Source organism: Schistocerca piceifrons, chromosome 7 (genome assembly GCF_021461385.2).
Source record: "Schistocerca piceifrons isolate TAMUIC-IGC-003096 chromosome 7, iqSchPice1.1, whole genome shotgun sequence".
Classification (NCBI taxonomy): domain Eukaryota; kingdom Metazoa; phylum Arthropoda; class Insecta; order Orthoptera; family Acrididae; genus Schistocerca; species Schistocerca piceifrons.
Window position 1 is genome coordinate 289,752,293 of NC_060144.1, and position 23,791 is coordinate 289,776,083.

At 43.3% G+C, this 23,791-nt stretch overlaps 1 protein-coding gene across 1 annotated transcript in view; it reads right to left on the reverse strand.

Annotated features, from left to right (window-relative positions):
* LOC124805635 (protein O-mannosyl-transferase TMTC1-like) overlaps positions 1-23,791 on the reverse strand; it is a 654,220-nt gene that overhangs the window by 37,120 nt on the left and 593,309 nt on the right. Inside the window, exon 14 of the mRNA XM_047266203.1 lies at positions 1,948-2,159. Within this exon, the coding sequence (XP_047122159.1) occupies positions 1,948-2,159 (212 nt within the window). The remainder of the gene's footprint in view (positions 1-1,947; positions 2,160-23,791) is intronic.

Below are 23,791 nucleotides of genomic sequence, written 5' to 3' on the forward strand. Positions count from 1 at the left end.
TCAAAATCTTGTACCAGTACAAATAAATCTCAGATCAGTCACACACCTCCAACACCTTCAAGTAAATGACATAAATTAGAGTGCTCGCGCTTTATTGTACCCATGTTCTACATAAGCATGGTGTGCTGACACGTACTTACCTGTACCTCAGACCTTCTTTGCATCTCCTCACATTCGACATGCTTTTCCCATGTCAATTTCTGTCACTGTTTTGATACCCGGATGGCACCATAGCACACGTTTCGACTACGCACGGGACGCTCGTGGCTTGTGTTGTCAGTTGCTATGTTGATAACGAGCACATACGAGTACTGGCTTTTGGACCAATTATTTTCCGTTGTAACATCTATGATGGCATTCTCTGTTCTTTGAAGAGTCCGTAAAGTCGGTAAAGGGATAACAGTTCGTCATTTTAACACAGGCATGACATTCGTCATTGATGATGGTTTTCCATCAATTGAGGAGAGCAGAGAACTTTGCCCAGCCACGCCAACTGTTACTCTGCGTCGTTCTGTAACTCCCACGTGACACAGTGTTTATATAAACCAGAAGATGCAACTTAAAATCTGCGAAACCGGTAGTGTGGGTGTATAATCGACTTAAGTAAATACACCTACAACGGACCACTGGACTTTTCATTCAGTTTTGTATTTAATAGTTTTAACACCTATATTTAAACCCTTGTTTGGTGTATGAATTGTGAATCAGTCATGTATTTTCCCATGTAATTCTAACCACATCCGCTTCCCGCACTCCTAAGACTAGGAATGCTACCAGCTGTAGCATAATCTTTGCTCTTCGATGTGAAATACAGGCATCCACTTTCCAAATATAGTCTCTTTCCTAAACTTTGTACAATACCGATATTCTATCCGTCAGTTCCTTCCCATTCATCCATTTGACTAATTTCACAGGAGCATCTACCCGATCCCACATTCGAGTCCAGATACCTCCCGCCCCCTTCCCCCACTCACCCCCCTCCTCACGCCATACTATTTGTGACAAGTAATATAAAGAGATCTCGTCACCATAGACCCTACATCACGTTAACTACTTCGCATCATCACTTTTTATTTCAATCATCAATACATTTTTCGCAATTTGTGACAGATCTTAGGCACAGACTAATGACTTCCGTCACAGGGGAAAAGTAAAAGACAACATACATTTCAAAAAGGAAGTGGGATACTAACTGTACCCACCTTTCACCAAATCCTTTTCGGGTGCAAATGTAACAGACTCGTATACCGAAGCCACAGCCACGAAATCTGTGATCAGTAAATGTGATACGTATTTCAAGATTTTAAATTAGGGCTGACTTTCCAAATTGGCGAAAGCAAAACATTCTTATCTCTAATTCGCTATTTTAAATAATTCTCGCATCAGCAGATTTACACCGTCCAGTCACTACAAATGTTGGAGATTTTTGAAGTAAAACCCATCTCTTTATATAAAAGTTTTGTGTGGATGCTAAATGGTCAAAAGTGTGTATTCCTGAGAGACTTACACACTACTTAAACTAAGACACAATCCCATGCCAGAGGAGGGACTCAGATCTCGAGAGGAAGGGACCGCGCAATCCGTGACATGTCGCCTCAAACCACGCGGCCACTAGACGCGGCTGTACATGCTACTGCATCTTATTATGAGAGAACTATTAACTGAATGAAACTGACGTTTCGACCGCAGTTACATTGTCGTTTTCAGGGAGAACTGGCAGAGAAATAGACGCAGATGAAGGTCGCTGTATTGTTGCCGAAATGTTGGTTTTATTCAGTGATAGCTATTTTCCATTTGCTTACATGTGCCATACCAAAAATCTTTTATGTAAACTGACTTCTACTGCGGAAACCTATTTCATAACATCAAAAACGTGTGTTGCATTGTGCCCTGATTCTGTTGAGAAGAAGCAGATGTTACAATGTTGGAGACACGTGGGTTGCCTACCTTGCTGCAGCAACCAATCGCCGTAGTCGGCGAGCCGGTCGGCTGACAGCGGCTGCAGGCGTACCAACTGTCGCAGCAGCTCGCCCACCCTGGCCTGCAGGCCGGCGCCCGCGTACAGCCGTGCCAGCAGCAGGTAGGCCGGCGTGTAGCCCGAGTCCAGCCGGATGCAGCGCTCCAGCATCACGGCCGCGTCCTCCGTGCGGTTGTCCCTCCTGCACATGCGCAATACACTTACTGCACAACATCTTTGCTGGAGCACCTATGTCCTTAGAATTCAGCATGTTGTTCGTTAAAACTGCAAATTTTAGTAACTCCGAGTAAACAGTATAGGAGAAAGAACAGATGTTAAATAAAAACACCACTGCAGCTGCATGGTTACTTTATTACAAAGCACGATCTGTTTCCAATTTGGTTACATCATCAGATGAGGCCCTGTCGTAAAATAATAAGGGAAAGTGACAATCTTGAATACAAGGGATGTCAACTTGGTATCTTAGAGTTCCATAACATGGTAGGATTTCATGCCGTGTTGGCAAATAACTTTCGACATACAAGATTATTCCGGCATATTTGATTCCCAGGCATAATGGGATGAGGTTCACACATAGTGAAAAAATGAAGGGTAATCCTTTCAAGTCTCTGAGTGTTTGATGAATTACCTGTAATGCCTGCCCGTGTGCGTATATCGGCCAGACGGATGGACCATTTTAGGTCAGGTTCAAGGCACAGTCATCTGGCTCGGTTCTAATCGGTTTTCAGTTTTGACTTGGGACGTAAGGGCAATGTTGTCAATTTTCTGGAAGAACTAGAGATTTACCGTGCCTTAAAGCCATCTCCTAGTAACACATAGAACTGAAACATAAATCGAATAAATCGATTTTAGCTAAGTTTGATTATCTCAATGTACAGCCCAACACGTTTGCTTGCTTGTGTATGGCCTCCTTCTGCCTCCCATATCACCCTCCTTCAGGTCTTTTTATTTTGCAGATGCCTCTCCTCCTAGTTTACAAAGACTTTTTAACATTTTAATAGCTTCCCACAGAATGCCGTTCAGGCTATCCAACGAAATCCATTTTATGTTTCCTATTATAGTATTTTAGGTCGAAATCTAGTGTACACACGATTGCAGGTAATTTTCCCACACACAGAGTCCGCCTAGCGCTTCTGGAAAATCTGGAAAACATCGCATCAGTCTGGTTCTATCAGTGCATTCCACTCGGGGGAATGTGTTCTGAAGAGTGAGTCTTGCACCATTTCCTTGGAAAATACTGCTTTATTCCAGATTCGTCGAAATGCTTAAAATCGGGATAGTTTATCTTCAACTAATTCTGTTATATTTCGATGTGAGTCTTACAGGATTACGCGGTGTTCAAAGCATCATAATAGTGAAATTTCCTGGTAGATTAAAACTGTGTGACGGACAGAGACTCGAACTCGGGACCTTCGCATTTCGGGGGGCAAGTGCTCTATCATCTGAGCTACCCAAGCACGGCTCATGCCCCATCCTCACATCTTTACTTCTGCCAGTACCTTGTCTCCTACCTTCCAAACTTTACAGAAGCTCTCCTACGAAACTTGCAGAACTAGCACTCCTGAAAGAAGGGATATTGCGGAGACATGGCTTAGCCACAGCCTGGGGGATGTTTCCAAAGTGAGACCATTCTGGATCATAATAGCGGTTCAACGGGTTACATTGTTTTCACAATGATGAAATCATGTCAACTGTGTCACAACAAGTTATTATGTAACTATAATCATGATGACCAAGCGACTATCTCGAAAATTTCTGTAGGATTAAAAGCGGTTATAGTGTAATTATACTTAATTTCTGCATCTTGAACACCAGATCAAATTACTGTTTGTGACTTGGCCATGGTTCAAATGACTCTGAGCACTATGGGACTTAACTTCTGTGGTCATCAGTCCCCTAGAACTTAGAACTACTTAAACCTAACTAACCTAAGGACATCACACGCATCCATGCCCGAGGCAGGATTCGAACCTGCGACCGTAGCAGTCCCGCGGTTCCGGAGTTTGTGACTTCAATTAGCACATATAAGGTATTAGTATGTAGGGTGGTTATAAACAATCTCAAATGCTTGTAAGGGTGTTGAAGGTAATTTGTACTGAGAAATAACTGTTAAGAAACAATTACTTACCTTGCGTCGCTTCCGAGTTTATTAGGTTGAAGTTATCCCACCAGGCCGTTGTGCGCAAATTCAAGCGGCCTCTCAGAGACGGTATCGCTAAATGTTTATTTCGTTTGGTTTCCCAAAACCGATCAAGAGAGCGATACAAAATTGGATATGAAACGGTCTCGGAAACGGTCCAACGTATCAAATTTTTATCTTAACAATTATTTCTCAGGACGACCTACCCTGCAACATCTTACAAGCTTTCCAGGGTGTTTCGGACCATCCTGTATGATGATTACATATACCGTGAATTACATAAAATAGCTTCTAAGACTGGCCGACGCATTAAATCTATGTCTGGGTAAGTGAATTCCTAGCACAGGTTAAATCTGCACCATTTAGTTCGCTGGTAGATTTTACTTTGCCCAGAAATTTGCTTCTATTTCGAGAAATATTGTAATTGACTGTTATACTATGTTTGTGAAATAAAACTATAAGACTTGGAGATGATGCCGTTCATTTTTGAGTCATTTATTAGGCAGATTACATATCTAGTCATTCATATTGTAACACCATAATGGAGTAATGCAATAAATGTCAAACTGGCATGAAATGTACGACTTGCTTGGGTGTCGAAATTAACATCATTTTCAACGTCATCCGATAAAGTAGCAAGGAGTATATTATGTACTTAAGGAGAAACTATGCAGCGGTTTTCTTACAAAAATCGCATTTGAATGTTGGATATCCGTAACAAGATCGTATTATGCCACTTGTGATAAGAAGAAGTGTCGACCAGCAATGTCGGAAGCTGTTTATCGAGATTTCCGTTACGTAATACCACGATATTACTCTCTAGCGTTGGTCAGCAAGCCACGATTACTGTGCAAACATGGAATCGGTGGGTCCAGTAGTGCCGTACTCAGCGTCACGGAGAATCTCAACCGCTTCGCGCAACTATCACCTGACAGGACGGACATTTTGTTCACTCGGTCTTGCAGAATAATACAGCGACGTCAGACAACGTCAGTCAAGAAAAGATCTTGTTTGGTGCAAGACGCGTATCTGCACGGATATCACGACGGCGTGTGGAGCGCCACGAACTGTCAGTACGGTGATCGTTGTTCCTCTCACAGGGAAACACGTAGCGCTGACAGTTTAGCTCTCAACAAGACCAGCGGACATGGGATGAGCACCAGGACATCTTTTCAGGTAAGACCCGTTTCTAGATATTGCATCATGACGGAATTATCCAAATTTGAGGCCCCGGAAAGAACATATTTTGCCAGACTAGTCATCATCATATGGGCGTTGTCGTATCGACTGTCACTTGCTACCCATGATATTCTCCACTTCTGTTCAGTAGCCTCTATGTTTCTAATGTTTTATGGCCTAATACAAGACCACACGTGGACCATGCCATCTTGGTGAATCTCCAAACAGAGGATGTTTCCAAGCGGTCCTTGTCAGCTCCTTCTTTAGATGTCTCATCAACTGAAACATTTTGTCTTGAGCTGCCGAGAAACAGCACGTCACCACTCACCATCCACTATGAATGATGATCTAGGCATACATCTAAAGCAGCATGGGACAACGTAACCATATAATTCAGCTACGCTTGCCTTGATATATGCCCAGTCAGATTTTGAAACATTTTTTTTCTTTGTTGTTGTCAGTGATGGAGCTGCGTGAAAGGAACAGAATACCATAGAGAGGCAACACTACTACCAGAGTGAAAAAAGTTTAACAAGCTTCCACCACATTTTCGCAGAAGGAAGGGGCATCATGAAGGTAGATAGTGATTCAAATAACTACAAATTGACGTAATAACTGTTTATGTTTAGCAAGCTGGAAGCGAAATTACCCATGATTATGACCGACGAACGCTTGGTATACGTCACCTTTGAGCAATTACTGTAACACATACCTACAAAGACTCCAGTCCCAGAACATCAATTGCGTGAACTTTAGAATACGAAGATATGGTCTGCAAAACACTGTTTGTGATCACTCTTCGTGTGATTTAATACAGCCTTCATTATACGTAAGACACATCCAAAAAATAAAAATTCTAAAACGACTTGTAGTTAAGTGTAACCTTCAAGTACCTGAGAACAGAATTAAGAGAAGAACATTCTAGAAAAAGTTTGCCTTTATATGTAAGAAAAATGTAAGAAGCATACCGTTAAATTTGTACATGTATTTGAAAGAAGTGAAATAAACCGTGTGTTGCGTGCATCAAACGCATGATGTACGACTCGTATCAGATACAAACAAATGGTTCAAATGGCTCTGAGCACTATGTGACTTAACTTCTGAGGTCATCAGTCGCCTAGAACTTAGATCTAATTAAACCTAACTACCGTAAGGACATCACACACATCCATGCCCGAGATAGGATTCGAACCTGCGGCCGTAGCGGTCGCTCGGCTCAAGACTGTAGCGCCTAGAACCGCACGGCCACTCCGGTCGGCTATCAGATACAATATGTAGCAGTATATACATACCGCGAATATGAAGTTCGGTAAATTACAGCTCGCAAAGAGACTTGCAAGTAGACACATTTTACGCCATTAAATCGGGAAATGAACACGGTGAAACCATAATTATATTGTACAAACAGATTCCCTCTACATAATTAACAGCTATTCGCAGCGTATACAAATAATTACTCAAACATCAACAAACAGGATGCAGTTCATCTAATTACTATGTAATAAGTATGTAATAGTTCCTGTAAAATTTAGATCTACTTGCTACTAATCTCCGCGGATTAACTTAGGAATTATCTTTATGCGAATGTTTCTTTACAGCTTTTCACAAAGCAATATAAAACCATCGAATTTAGTTACTTCGATTCCGAAAAACTTCGGGTAATTCACAAGTTTCATTTAACAAATGTTACCTCCATTCATTACACAATTAAATCCCCCTAAGAATCACTGCCGTTTCACAGGTAAAGTATTTTTACATATCACATATTTGAAACATCTCTTCATTGAATTCAAACAGTTCTGATTCTGTGCCTGTTACATCCAGCAAAGCGTTACATACATTGCTCTTGGATCCATTATGACCACTCCCAAGCCTCACTTCGTAGCTGACAAAGGAAGCATTATCTGATGTATGACTCATGAAATGGAGTGAGGTGCGGATGAATTTTCGTTTATTAATATTTCTTTAAAAAATAATTCTAATTTCATTGACATTTACAGAAGCTTTTTTCTCATTAGTAAGCTTTCAATCAATCAATTCAGATTTCATTTTAAGGCATTTTTACTGACAATAGAATTATGATACGATGACGAAGCGCTACGTGCGTCTTCGGCCCCCGCCAAAAGTGCATGCCGAGCGAACTGTTTTGGGCTGAAACACAGTTCGATTGCAAGCTAGGAACCGCACGATTAATTTCCACGACGTGCTCCATGTATACAGGTACATATTTTCTTAACAAATCCCAAATCAGCGGGGATTGCAACGAGAAATAGAGAATAGGATGACTTGTGACTAAAATTTGTACCTCATATATAATGCACAAGAATTTTAAACTTTACGAACTTCGGCTGCGTTACTTGTTGCATTCTAGGCGTATGTTCGTTAATTTGTTTGTTAGCCGTTCATGACTATCTGCTACGTGCTTTGTCAATTTAATGCCATTGACAGCTCACTTGAATTCGAATATTCATGTAGTTGGATATAAATACTAAGCCAGTTTGGTGCAATTCTTACAGTCTCACATCACGAACTACGCGTCTGTTATCTGCGCACTTCTACGCGCTGACATCTTTAGAGGACACCGGATGGGTGGACTACTCCGTATTCTGCTTTCATGCGACAGAGTAAAAATGGGGCCCTCACACGTCCTGCATTCCCAGAATAGATGGGGCTGTTACGTGATACCTATGGCAACATGGAAGAAGGAATTCACGGGGTGCACTTTCCGCCGGATACTGACTGAAGCCACACTCAGTTGCAAGAGATTTTCCACCGCCTTTCTGTAGTATTGTATCACCGTGCAACATCGTCAGACTTCTTCAGTTTAATAACCATTCCGCTTATTCTACTGTCACATACAGGGTGGTCCATTGATGGTGACCGGGCCAAATATCTCAAGAAATAAGCGTGAAACGAAAAAAATACAAAGAACGAAACTCGTCTAGCTTGAAGGGGAAACCAGATGGCGCTATGGTTGGCCCAGTAGATGGCGCTGCCATAGGTCAAACGGATATTAACTGCGTTTTTAAAAATAGGAAGCCACATTTTTTATCACATAATCGTGTAGTACGTAAAGAAATATGAATGTTTTTGTTGGACCACTTTTTTCGCTTCGTGATAGATGGCGCTGTAATAGTCACAAACGTGTAAATACGTGGTATCACGTAACATTCCGCCAGCGCGGACGGTATTTCCTTCGTGATACATCACCCGTGTTAAAATGGACCGTTTACCAATAGCGGAAAAGGTCGATATCGTGTTGATGTATGGCTATTGTGATCAAAATGCCCAACGGGCGTGTGCTATATATATGCTGTTCGGTATCCTGGGCAACATCATCCAAGTGTCCGGACCGCTCGCCGGATAGTTAAGTTATTTAAGGAAACAGGAAGTGTTCAGCCACATGTGAAACGTCAACCACGACCTGCAACAGATGATGATGCCCTAGTAGGTGTTTTAGCTAATCCGCGCATCGCTAGCAGACAAATTGCGCGAGAATCGTTAATCTCAAAAACGTCGGTGTTGAGAATACTACATCAACATCGATTGCATCTGTACCATATTCCTATGCACCATGAATTGCATGGCGACGACTTTGAGCGTGAAGTGAAGTGGAATTTCGGAAGACTCATTAAAACTGGAATTAATTGCTGCAGCAGGAAAAGGCAGTTTTATTTACAAAAAAAGTATTTATATGCTTGCTGCGGAGGATGGCCACACAGACAAACTCGGAATTCATGGATTGCATGGGAGCCCGTACATCATGGCTGTATCGAGCATTTAATGTGCAGCATTGAAAGCCCTCTGTCACCACCCCTATAGGTTTGTATACATGGAGGTGCACAAAACATTTCCCTCAGATCGACAAACTCCTTAAATATTTACTCTTCGTCTTGAAGGCGCCTCCTTTCACATCCAGAAACGAGTTTCTTCAATACGGCGCAACGCGACCTCTCAAAAGAGAAGAGCAATGATTCCCTGGTTGTTGTGATGGAGCTCATGAATCTACCCACTTAATTCGAGTGACGTTGGTAGAGGTTTTGTATCGCTGTGGCGGACTCAATATATGGCCACTGTTAGTCGAGAGCACTGCTTTGTAAAGAACACTGTCAGCAAATGGATAGCTCGCATTTACTGACTGCTACAGGGCTGTTAGCCGGGAGAAACCTTTTGTACACAGCGTCCTTTGTAAAGGTCACTGTGTCTACAGACGGGTGTGTGCAAGTACTAAATAAGCGGTAACATGAAGTCGGCTTACGTGGCGTTTGGCTAACTACCATGTTTAAATTACCTATAGTTACACGTGTGCGTTCTGTTAACAGAAGTTGTGGAGGACATTAGTAAGGCTTGATGCACGTAACATGAAGACGGCAATTTGATGTCCATTCGTGCATATCAGCAACAGAGCTTCATATAGGGGGAGAATCTCGTCCGAATGTACATTGCCAGGGTAATCAAATTGTTATTGTTCTCAGTGACAAATGGCGGGCTGTGAAAGGATTTGTAATACCACGATTCTTGAATTAAACGATGCAGGCGTGTGACTTAGGCTCAGCGAGAAAGAAAAATGAAATGGTTCAAATGGCTCTGAGCACTATGGAACTCAACTGCTGTGGTCATCAGTCCCCTAGAACTTAGAACTACTTAAACCTAACTAACCTAAGGACATCACACACATCCATGCCCGAGGCAGGATTCGAACCTGCGACCGTAGCAGTCGCACGGTTCCGGACTGCGCGCCTAGAACCGCTAGACCACCGCGGCCGGCAAAAATGAAATAAATACTAAAATAGCCAACATGAGGTTAAAAGTGTTTTATTTGTAAGAGGGACTCATTTGATAACATTTGAAGTTAGGCGCACAAGTACTTTTGCATGGTTTTCTCGCTCAATATCTTTCAGTTTATAATTATTGGTTTGTATGAAGACAATGGTGACAGACAGTTTACTTTATATGAAAGAGGATGATATGAACAGAAGGATATCACAGTTGTCGGGTAGTTTGCTGTAGGAGAAGCCAAGTAACACTAACTTAACAGAATTGTAGAGGTCGCCCGTAACGTACTTTTTGAGAAACTTCTGTTTACGGTGGACAGAAGAAAATCTACATCTATCTGTACTTCTACATGGTACTAACTACACAGCGTGCTCATATCTTCCTGGAAAGGAATCCTTAAATCGAACGCACTGTGATCACTCAGCCCTCCTGTCAGTTTTCTAGAGCTGCCTACATGTAATGTCTACGAGGGGTGTCAACGTTAACAATTGACCTAGCGGTTAATAAGATTTTTATGCTTTCATGACACTATATCTCCAACCTCAACGAAGATAGAATTGAGATGAATCTTAATTTAAGCCTTGAAACTAAAGGTTTATTTTGGTGCTAACTGAAGTTGTTTGTTGACGTGGCTGCTGGTAGGAGACCCCATGGAGATATTACACTACTGGCCATTAAAATTTGCTACACCATGAAGAAATGCAGATGATAAACGGGTATTCATTGGATAAATATATTATACTAGAACTGACATCTGATTACACTATCAAGCAATTTTGGTGCATAGATCCTGAGAAATCAGTACCCAGAACAACCACGTCTGACCGTAATAACGGCCTTGATACGTCTGGGCATTGAGTCAAACAGAGCTTGGATGGCGTGTACAGGTACAGTTGCCCATGCAACTTCAACACGATACCACAGTTCATCAAGAGTAGTGACTGGCATATTGTGACGGGCCAGTTACTCGGCCAGCATTGATCAGACGTTTTCCGTTGGTGAGAGATCGGGAGAATGTGCTGGCCAGGGCAGCAGTCTAACATTTTCTGTATCCAGAAAGACAGGACCTGCAACATGCGGTCGTGCATTATCCTGCTGAAATGTAGGGTTTCGTAGGGATCGAATGAAGGGTAGAGCCACGCGTCGTAACACATCTGAAATGTAGCGTCCACTGTTCAAAGTGCCGGTAATCGGAAAAAGAGGTGACCGAGACGTGTAACCAATGGCACCCCATACCATCATGCCGGGTGATACGCCAGTATGGCGATGACGAACACACGCTTCTAATGTGCGTTCACCGCGATGTCGCCAAACACGGATGCGAACATCATGATGCTGTAAAGAGAACCTGGATTCATCCGAAAAAAATGACGTTTTGCCATTCGTGCACCCAGATTCGTCGTTGAGTATACCATTGTAGGGGCACCTGTCTGTGATGCAGGTAACCGCCGCCATGGTCTCCGAGCTGATAGTCCATGCTGCTGCAAACGTCGTCGAACTGTTCGTACAGATGGTTGTTGTCTTGCAAACGTCCCCATCTTTTGACTCAGGGATCGAGACGTGGCTGCTCGATTCGTTACAGCCATGCGGAAAAGATGCCTGTCATCTCGACTGCTAGTGATACGAGGCCGTTGGGATCCAGCACGGCGTTCCGTATTACCACCCTGAACCTACCGATTCCATATTCTGCTAACAGTCATTGGATCTCGACCAACGCGAGCAGCAATGTCGCGATACGATAAACCGCAATCGCGACAGGCTACAATCCGACATTTTATCAAAGTCGGAAACGTGATGTTACGCATTTCTTCTCCTTACACGGGCATCACAACAACGTTTTACTAGGCAACGCCGGTGAACTGCTGTTTGTGTATGAGAAATCGGTTGGAATCTTTCCTCATGTCAGCACGTTGTAGGTGTCGCCACCGGCGCCAACGTTGTGTGAATGCTCTGAAAAGTTAATCGTTTGCTTATCACAGCATCTTCTTCCTGTCAGTTAAATTTCGCGTCTGTAGTACGTCATCTTCGTGGTGTAGCAGTTTTCATGGCGAGTAGTGTAGCTTGCTCCCTCGCTCGTTAGCCTATGAGAATCCTATTGTGGCGACAACGCAGCAACTGTAAGTTGTTTCGCGTTTCCCGTTCCAACAGGTACCATTCTCTTTCAATTATGTGGTGTACTTTCCACCGACATTACGGCGCTCCACCTGCCGCAGCGTAAGGGCAGTATGGTTCTCTTATTTCACCACAATCTCCAAGGATTCCTGATCTCATGGTATGTGATTCTTTTCTGTAGTTTTTTTCGTAGAGAGCGGTACGCCTTTGGTGAATAGGAAATCTCCTGCAGCTAAGATCGCTTGGTATTTTAATTTTATTTCACAATGACCGGTTTCGACAGAATCCTTCTGTCATCACCGGATCTTCGGAAAGATTTTGTTGCTTGGCATAAATGCCACCAATACAATGAGAACACTTTCCACTCACAGGGAACGACACATTGTTGCCTTGTCAAAAACATAAAAAAGAGTATATAAAATACCCACAGAGTTGGTGCAATGGATATTTTATATATTCTTTTTTATGTATTTGACAAGGCAACGTGGTGTAGTTTCCCGAGAGCCGAAAGTGTTCCCATTGTATTCGTGACATATATGCGTGTTAATAACAATTTTCCGAAGATTCTGATGACACAAGGATTATGTCGAAACCGGTCATTGTGAAATTAAAACAAAATATCAAGTGATCTTTGCTGCACAATATTTCCGTATTCTAATTCTTTTCTTTTTCGTGGGAGGGGGGACTGTGGCTTGTGAAAGACTTCCCCTATTTCTGTCTCTTTCCTCCATTTTATGTGATGCGACATAGCAACATCAGTGATTGCAATAACTTGTGTCCGTAATATTATGTGACAAGTTTGACTCATCTGGAAGTATTTCGATCTTCCGGTGCGTGCCATATTGAAAAATAATGGAAGACAGTTGAATGCTTCTAAAGTACGTTGCGTGAAGCACTCATCTTAGCTAATCGCTGCTTTTCCAAACATAAAATGTTATTCATTTCATAACCTTTTCTTCATTGAGGTTTTTAATAACCAGTCAAACTGGATGATAATTGCTACTGATTACTACAAAAACAAGCTTGTTTGGCTGTATAGATGAAAATCTTGCCTGCTCGATCTATTTAAATCACCAATTTAAATTTGAACTCTTCTCGTTTCATAACTACCGTACCCTCAGTTCTGTTCACCCTGGCTTCCTTATTAAATTCGATTATTAGCTGTTATAGTTCACTGCTTGATACAAGTCTGTAATAGTATCGAGATCAATAATTTAGATGGCACACGGAACTTCATCAATTTCCATGGGCTTCACTTGTTACAGAAACACACTAGTAGTACTCAACAGCACATTCAAACGTGATGAATATTTATAAAGATATTTAGGGATCTTTTTCTGAAAAATCTGCCAAGTGCTTTTGTTATGCCTTCAGCTCGTGGGCTTGCGGCTTCGTTCTCGCTTCGCGTGCATGGGTTCCCGGGTTCGGTTCCCAGCGGGGTCAGGAATTTTTCCTGCCTCAAGATGACTGGTTTATGCCTTCAGCTCGTGGGCTTGCGTCTTCGTTCTCGCTTCGCACGCACGGGGTCTCGGGTTCGGTTCCCAGCGGGGTCAGGAATTTTTCCTGCCTCGAGATGACTGCTTGTTGTTGTGTCGTCTTCATCATCTTCATTCCTCCCCATTACGGTCGGAGGAAGAAAATGACAACGCATCTCCGCTAAGACGTTGCCTAGACACGGAACGGGTTTCCCGCATCATCCCTTACGCTCCTCGGAGTATGGGACCTCATCATCATCACTTTAGTTATAAAGTTAGAATGTTTTTGCATGTAATGTATGATTCCATGCCATATTATTATAACAAGTCACATAACAAGTTATTTGAGCAAAACTAAAGGTAGAAGAGACAACCCGAAACTAGTATTATCCACTGATAATCTCAAGTACAGTGTGTGATCCCTCGAAACGCGCCGAGGAAGAAAATAAAAGTGAGTGAAACATGTAATTTTTTTCATTTAAAATGTAAATTAAATACATTGTAGTATCACCAGTGGGGAAGACTGGATCATCGTCAGGAGTTTGCTTCTGAAAGAGATTGCCAATCAACTTGCCTGATCTACACACGCATCAAAAATACATATCGAAGAAAACTTACTGCAGTCATTGTTAGACAACGACTAGCCAATCAAAGGCAGCAACAGTTTTAAGGGAGGAAAATATCTATGATTTCCTATGAAAGTCATATTTATGTAGGTACACCATAAGCTGCTGTCAAAAATTAGAAACTCGCTATTCATTTTGGTCTGTACGTGGTCCATCTTCTGGTGGTGGTTAAAGGTTTCGTTATAGGATTTTGCGTTCTGATGCATTACATACAGTATCCTTACGTTAAACAGGCAAGGATCATTGCTGTTATTACATGTCACTAATAGAACAGTGTGGTAGTGACATGAAATAACAACACTGATGCTTGCCTGTTAAACTTGATGCTAATATGTTATGCATACTGTAACAAACTTTTGACCACCAGCGCCAGAAGATGGTCCATTATGGACAAAAACTAACAGTGCCTTAAACAAAATGTATAGTAGCAATTGATGGTGTAGCAACATAAATATGTCTTTCACCGAACCATTGCAGCAGTGGAACATCAGTTCACAAAAGTATGATTTTCTAATCATATATAGTAATAATCGTACTTAGAATCCAAGAAATTGAAGATGTTAAGTGGCACATCCCGATTTCATTCCTGTACAAAATTCCTAATTTATTAGATGTCAGTGCCACCGAGAAGAATTTCCTCTACTCATTGACTTAGTGAATTACGTCCATAGGATGAACCGGAACTCCACCCACAAAATTTCGGAGGTTGTTCGGGTATATTTCCTAAGCATTTTGGTATAAGGGACCGTGGTCTCCGATGGCTCGCTACAGAGTAATTGCATTTCGTCTGGTTCCTTGCCCTCATTTATCTACGAACCTCTTTTGCACTAGAAATATCTCCATAACGGTGCATACGTCTACTGTATGCACTGTGTTTTTTATTTTGAAATATTTGTTCCATTCACTCATAGTATTTGTCGTTAAAAAGAGTAAAATCCACTTTACTCTTGATCTTCGAGACTGCTTTCAGTACTGGTCGGTACAGTCTCGTTGATAATTTTTCTTTTTTTCGCCTGAACAGTACAGATAGATTTACTGATGGAGAGTTGGTCAAAGTGCATCTCGTGTATGGGTTCACTAAATGCAGTGGAAGCGCACACAGCGCGGCTGTTTTCATATTTTCTTCCATCAGCGGTAACCCCATAATACTACTTTTGCATCTGTTTGGGAACTGTTGCACTATTCTGCGCTTTGTGTTGAAGTATTACAGTTTTTTTCACTGTTTCGACGGTATTTCCCTATAAACAGAGGTAATTGTGGTGCTACATTGTATAAATAATTACTCTGTAACAAGTCACCGGAAACCACGGGTCTCTTGTACCAAAATACTAAGAAAAGTTTCCTCAACAAACTCCGCAATTTTTCCGATTGAATCCTGGTTCACCCTATAATACCCAACCAGCTAAAAACACCAAATTTCAGTGGAAGGTTTCCTGTCTAATGGCTTCCAGGAGCAACAAAGATTTGGTTATCAGATTTCATACAATTGTTGACCGAACCAAAAAATTTGAAATGCTGGTCATTGAGAGGTACGATCTTACATTTAACATAACGAGACAAGTATTAAAGCTGAAATTGTGTATATACAAGGATATTATAAATGACTGAGGCAATTACACAGATTTAATATAGTTACATTATTCGATATATTTCGTAGTGCGCCGCGCAAACATAGAAAGACTGGAAAAAGTTTTTTATGTGTTAAAAATACTCCATATGTGCCCCCTATTTATTCTACAGATATCAAGCCGATAATCAAGTTCGTCCCATGTTCGGCGCAGTGCGTCTCTATAATTTTTTAAGAATTACTGTTGATGTGAGCTCACAGTAGATTTGTTGGCAGAGGAGGCGTAAACACTGAACCTTCCACATAATCCCACACACAAATCAAAATCGCAACAGGTTCGGTCGGGAGAGCGTGGAGGCCATTAAATGAATTACTGATCATCAATCACAACATAAAAAATCAATCAGTTTCTCATTGTCTAGTTTAAGAATTCACAAACATCATGGTGGAAGTGATGTGGAGTACCATCGTATTGATAGATGAAGTCCTCAGTGCCAGTGTCCAGTTTTGGCATGAGTCAATTTTCCCTCATGCTCAGATACATGTGTCTTGCTACGATCTTTTTGCATAAGCAAAAGGGACCATAAACTTTTAACCGTGAGACTACACAGAACACATTAACGTTTGGTGAATCTGGAAGGTGCTGTACGATAGCGTGAGGAATCACTCTCCTACAAATTCGCACACTGTGCCTGAACGTTGTCTCTTTCACAAAAAATGTTGCTGCAGCACTGATAAGATTCTCTCAAAACCCAACCTCTTGCATACGCCGTTGCAGTTGTGCCGAAAACGGCGACTGACATTGTCATACGGTGTCAGGGCATGCACCAACTGTAAGGCTTTAGCCTCAGTCATTTTCTTAAGATACTCCTAACTGCCTGTTGTGATATGTTCGGCTTTTTCCTGCCCTGTTCGTCGACTTCTGTGGGCTACGTGCTGAACTCGGCCGCAAGGGGTCAAACATTTCCTTACTCATTGCAGGCCGACTTTTGTTTATTTCCCCTCTCAGAGATATCCTGAAACTTTAAACTACGCGTACGATTGCCGAATGGAGAATGGAGCTGGGCGTTGGTAGATCTTTGCTGAATTTCGTTCTGAAGCGTCATTGCATTGTTACGGCAGATTGATGCCAAGCACAACATGTGCTTTCTCAGTGCCTGTCGTCATCTTACCTAGCTGCTCACTAGTGCACTCTAGTGTCAAAAATGTGAAGTGCAGCTGCAACAGTACGAAACTTTTGCAGTTTTTCTCTATGACTGTTGAGTTTCATGATCAAATGTCAGTTTATGCGGATATAGTGAAGTTATGAAGTCGCTTCAGTCGCTTATAATTACCTTGTATTTTGAGCAGTGTAACTCACAGCGTGGAACTTTCCCATACTACATTCTTCCAGTGTTGAAAATTGGGAGTAGTTAGTGATTTCCCAAACACTTTACAGCTGATTCCAAACCATTTTCAAAACTTGTTTCCTGTGACACCTCGCACATATTGATGAATGGAAGAAAAATTCTCTCTTAAACATTTCCGCTGTTTATACAGTAAAATTTCGCCATCAGCCATGACGTTCCAATGTGTTACTTCCTCACCACTAACTCCCTTGTAAACATTATTCTTCGATGACACGGGTCGTAATTTACGAGTTGTCCGTTGTCACAGGCTACGATAATGCTTGGTTTCCACTAACATTCTGCCAAACTCTATCATGAGTCATTCCTCTTTCAGGGAGCTGAGACTACGATATGCCAGTGAAACTGCTAAGACCATTCCCAGCAGCAGGTGAATGGATGCTACGTAGTCGCGGGACGACGTGTTCTTGGCGTATTGCTCTCCTTCCCTCGAGTGCGCATCGTTCATTGGGAGGCGGCCAGGGTGGATTTATCGCCTGCTGGCTGCCTCAATTGGTGCGCACGCAGTCGGCCGTGGCCCCACAATGCATTTAATTGATTAGCTAATTACGGCGGCGCGGCGCAGCGGACCGCGTCGCAGATATATTGGTGCCCGCGCGCGGGTGGGGGGGTGGGGGGGGGGGGGAAGCAGCGAAGCGAAGGGTGTCCCGCTATCAGCTGCCGGAAGCTACGCCTCCCTCCACCTCCACCGCGCTCCGCCCCCAGCCTAAATGTAGGACGCTGCAAAGTGTCTGAACCTGCAGGTCTGGAAGTGAGCTGCCAGCAGTGCGTCATTTCACACCATTCCGTCTCCGGTGTTAGAGTTCTAATTGAGCCGTGTATCGACTCGTGGTACACCTTGTGTTTAGATTGCGTTGGTTTTCCTTTTCTTCCCCTGCCATGTTTGTTTGATATGTTGTCTGTCATTGTGTGGCTGCTTGGTTGTCTTTTCCCTCTGCTATCGATATCTGCGTTTTTGCTACCGGGAAACTGCTATGGAGGAAGTGAGATCTTTGACCAGTTGTAACCTCGTGTGGTGCCGTGGAAGTAGGGGGTTGCGCGCAGAGAGTGTGGTGGACACGGGAGGACAGTGTGGCTCTCCAGCGCGAAGCAGGCGTGGTCGTTTGTACCGAGTCGCCACGTGATGTATGTCAGTGGTGTGTAACGAGCGGGTCGAGTTGACGGAAGAGCTTCCCACGTGTTGGTTGTATACAGAATCGCCCCACGAGTAGTTGCTGTTCATTTCGCCTTGGTGGGACGTTAACAAGCTTCTTTAAATCCTCCGTTTCAACACTGCAGTTTAAAAGGAGACACCTAACATGAAGGAGCGGTCACTACCCGTCAGCGTTGCAGAGAAGACGTGAACTCCGGTGACAGAGCGTGTTGTCGCGCGACCGTCGCGTGGTGGGTACGCTGGCGACGCGTGCGCAGTCAGATGAGTGGATCCTTGCCATCGGAGGTCGTATACTGCCTGTTCGAGCATAATTGCCAGTTAAGTTCGTGGGAGGTCTAATCATTACGCAATAATTTTGTGTAACCAGCGTCTCTTCTGCCGTGTGGCCTCCGGCAACCGGGTTTTCTGTCCCTGGCACCGGTGTAATTGAAGACAGTGACCTTTCCTCCTCCTATCATTACTGTCCGATGGGAGGTGTAGTTTTGGCAGTTTAATTGTTTCGGTATTCTGTCGTGCGTTATGAGTAAATTCATGCTTCTTGTTGGTTGACCATGTGGTCGCTCATTCAGGACTGTGTGGTGTAATGTTTCCTTGCACGAGGTTAGCCCTAATTCTGTCAGCAAGTTAAGCCATCTTATAACAGGTTTTTGCGGGCTAAAAGTAGGCGCAGTGACCAGCCTGAGAGTGGCAATTGTGTTTACGGGCGTATTTAAATTGGCCGGTATTCTGTCTAGCCTGAGCATCCCTGAGTGGGTGATTTGTGGCCGCCTTACACGGGTCCGTCATATCTGTTATGTTCTAATGATATTCCAGGACACTTTTGTTTAATTTTTTTTTCAATTCCTCCAAGTTTGTAAATGCCTTTTATTGCCATTAATGGTGTGTTTTCTGAGACCTGCCTAATTTTTTTAATGGCTGTGTTGGTAGCTTCACTACCTCACCGTACCTTATTAATAAAGTTCTGTATTTACTTTAGTAGCCTGTTTACTAATGTTCCTTAATTTTTTTTAAATTGTTGTATTGCTACAAATTACTTGATTGCCGTTAGCGGCGCGTTTAAAAGGCTGTTTATTGCCTTACTGCTATTTTCTGTAAGATACGAATAACAAATTTGTGAAAATCTCAACTCGACAGTAAACTACTAGAAATGTGGCCCCGTTTCCCAACTTGTGGTATGGCTTGTAGTAACCGTGTTAGGTTGATATGGGAGGGTGGGGAGTGGGGGAGGCAGCGGGAGGGAAAGGGACCAAACAGCGAGGTCAGCGATTACATTGGATTAGTGAAGGATGCGGAACCATTCTGGCATTTGGTTGAAGCGGTTTAGGGAGATCACAGAAAACTTACATCAGTACGGTCGGACAAGGGTTTGAACCACTGCACCACCTCGCTCGGTGTACACACATAGAGCTGGGCGAAACGGAATGGTAAAGTAAAGCCTTTCACGAACTGGATTTATGAAAAGTCTTGATTGGAGCATTCTTTATTGCATGTTATGCTTTTCCAAAAATCACTGTCAGACTAAGATGTACTTCTGGTTTTAGGCTAAACAAAACAACTTCTGCACATGGACTGCAAGCAGAACACAATTTTCATTTAATAAATGCTGCATATGGTAGTCTACAGCTGTGAATTCAATGAATGTGAGTATACTACCATCTCATGTATTTATGAAATGAGAATTGTACTACAGTATAAATTCAATGTGCTAGTTTTGTTGAGCCTAAAAATACATCTGTATCCTAGATCTGACGATGATTTTTCTACTTGTGTAGCATTTAATGGAGGACAGATCGACTAAGACTTTCCCAAAATTGCATTATGTGTCAAATCGGAATAGTCACCTATGTCCCTGTGGAATAATTCTTGGACCACGTTCTCAAAATTAAAGCGCATGGTGCAAGCCCATAACCGGACTATTAGCCCGACTGCCGGACCAGTGCAGACTTCGTCACGGCACCAGGAAGGGCAGGGTGGTCAGCTCATCGCCCCGGCAGGCTTTCACCACTGGGAAAGAACCCCAGTACTCATTTAATAACAAGCAAGGTGGTGCTGGGGCCATCCTGGACGGACTGGAATGGCGTAAGCTTCCCGCCCCTATCGAGGATTAAACACTGGACATCCAGGGCCGGAGTGTATGTGGACGGGCTGCAGTACGTCTCATAGATACATCCCATGTGTGATCGATAAGATTTAAGTCGGGGAAATGGCCTGATCAGGCCACTTGCGGATCATCGTCATGTTCCAATAGCTCCTCAAATTGCGCAATTCAATGCGGTCGCGCATTGTTATGGGTACAAAAAATGTCAGCGCTGAATGTACCCCTCAGAAGACACACATGTGGAAGGAGTACAGTGTCAGAATAACGTTGACTGCTGAGTATACCATGGTCAAATATTTGGAGCGCCAAAATGATTAAAAATATGGTTCAAATGGCTCTGAGCACTATGGGACTTAACATCTATGGTCATCAGTTCCCTAGAACTTAGAAGTACTTAAACCTAACTAACCTAAGGACGTCACACAACACCCAGTCATCACGAGGCAGAGAAAATCCCTGACCCCGCCGGAAATCGAACCCGGGAACCCGGGCGTGGGAAGCGAGAACGCTACCGCACGACCACGAGATGCGGACAAAATGATTATGTGCGACACTACTGGACGAGTTCTCGTATGGTGAGAGACGAGAAAACGTAATGGATCCAGAAAATATTATCGATCATTATCATTTGGTGGTCCAGGTATTATAGTGCGGCGAGGTGTAATGCTGCATGGACTAAGTGACGTCGACATCTTTGAACACAGTATAGTCACTGGTCAAAGTTATTGTGACATATGTATTCCTTTCCCACGTGCATCTGTTCAGGGGTGCAGTCGGCCCTGCCTTCAGTGTTATGGTTGACAATCAGCCACTGCATCGATCATCGTCTACACCTTCTCCCGACTTAAATCCATCGAGCACATGTAGGTTGCAGCGGGGAAACGTATTGCAACTCTTCCAGATGCAGCAATGACAATCCAACAGTGTGAGCAGAGCCAGAGCAGGAACGGAACGCTGTAGCAAAGGAACACCTTACCAGACTTGTGGCCAGAATCGTAGAACGTTACAGAGCATACTCTGTCGTCCGCGGTGATCACACAACATATTAAGAACCATGCCCCACCTTTTTAGTGACCACAGAAACAATATTCAACGCTGTCACGTCATTGTAATCGTTTTCCTTGAGTAAAAGTGTCATTTTTGTTAGCCTCATTGGCTATTGCTTTGAGTTACCTTTTGTTCTACGCTGTAGCATATATTGTCCAAGTTTCATCGACATGTTATATGGCAGCGACAAAGCTACTTTCTTCTTGCGTTTTGCTCACCACTGTATCAAAATAGCATTGCTCCCGAGTCGTACCTGTTAAACGAATAATACATTCCACGCTGGACCACATTACACTTTTTATTGACTAATAGTAAAATGAGTTTTCAGATGAAAAAATTTGTCTGTTTTTATCATAACGTCTTTATCACTGTTGCTGAAACTTTTGTAATTTAAAATAAATCTGCCCCATTCGTGACTTGTCACTGAAATACCCTTCCTCAGAATTCCATCTCGAACCACTTGTGCATAAAGAGCTCTGTGCGGTCAAGGTGTTACATGCGAGCCTGCAACGTATTTGCTATCTGAAAACTCTTCATTGCAGTGAATTCGTGCTGTACCTCTGACTCATTTACATCTCCGTCCTGACAATGTTTTATTCGCCCTCCTGCAACATCTTGGGTTCACGGAATTTTCGATCGCAGCAATTTTGTTCAGGAGCCGAAACTCATTAAAAGCTCCATCCGGACAGGGTCTAATACATGGCCCCAACTTCTTCTTCTTAACAGCGGCCAGTGGCGGTCTGCCACGTACCGAGTCTTTTCACTGCACAAGCTATGCCAGCTTTCCCTCGCACATTATTAAGTACCTGAAATTTAAAATCATTTCCTTAGCCACATAAACGGCTTTGAAATCATTGATGGTGAGCCGTGAATTGTGACACATTCGTCTTCCTCGGCGCTGGCAGTGCGTATCTAAATTAATTTGGTGGCCGGGCACGCGAGAGGTCGCGGGCACAGCACGGCAAACGGTCGGAGCGCCACAACGGGCGAGCGACAGGCACCCATGGTGGGGCGGAGGAGAGGATAATTGGCCAGCGAACGGAAGACTGCTAGCAGGAAAAAAAAATAGTTAAAATGGCTCTAAGCACTATGGGACTTAACATCTGAAGTCATCAGTCCCCTAGATTCAGAAATACTTAAACCTAACTAACCTAAGGACGTCACACACATCCATGTCCGAGGCACGACTCGAAAATGCGAGCGTAGCAGCAGCGTGGTTCCGGACTGAAGCGCCTAGAACCGCTCGGCTACAGCGGTCGGCAAACTGCTAGACACATGGAGGTCGAGGATTTCCTTTTGGACTCGCGTTCGGAAGGACGATGGTTCAAACCCGCATCCGCCCATCCTGATGTAAGTTTTCCGTGATTTCCCTAAATCGCTTCAGGAAAATGCCGGGATGGTTCCTGTGAAATGGCACGGCCAGTTCCCTTCCCCGTCCTTCCCTAATCAGAGCTTGAGCTTCGTCTCTAAAGACCTCGTTGTCGACGGGACGTTAAACACTAATCTCTTCCTGCTATCCTTTTGGAGTGACGAAACAGGAACTTGTGGCGGAGCAGCGAGGTAGTCTGGTGGGTGGCCGGCCGAGGCTGATTGCCGACTGGTATCAACAAGAAACTTCGTCCCGAATGGAGCAGTGGACGGCCCTGGGCTTTGTGGATCCAAGGAATGCCGTGCAGCTGGGAACCAAGAGCTGGTTGCTGTGGGTGCACGGTAGAGAAGTACGTGTTTGCTGTGGTGAATGCTGGCTGTAGTGGAAACGGCTGAGGCACAGGCCTAGTTACTGTGGTAAGTTGCCAAGTGGTTACGTGGTGGGTCTAGTGTACTAAACGGAAAGGGTGCTATCTGAAGGAAGTGTACCTAATAAATTTTAATTCTCGTCGCTGTTGGATCTCATTCTTTTGCCATTCTGAAATTCCGTGGGCACCGGAGTATACAGACACTTGTGTTTGTCTGCTTAGTTTTAAGTACGGTGTCAACTTTGGTTGGGTATTTTTGAAATTCGATTTGAGGATTAGATCTGTTATTGAGTGTCTCGTACGCTTTCACTGTGTGTTGACATTTCGGTCTCGCCTGAATGAACTGGAAGGGTCTGAATTATTGGCATTCTATTTATTTTTGTAATGTGTCGTTCAACTGTATACTCATTTGTGGCCTCATATCGTAACGTTGATTGAGTTTTATAGCGGAAAGTTGATTAAAATGCTATATCTGTGTTAGTTCGTGAGTTTTTATTT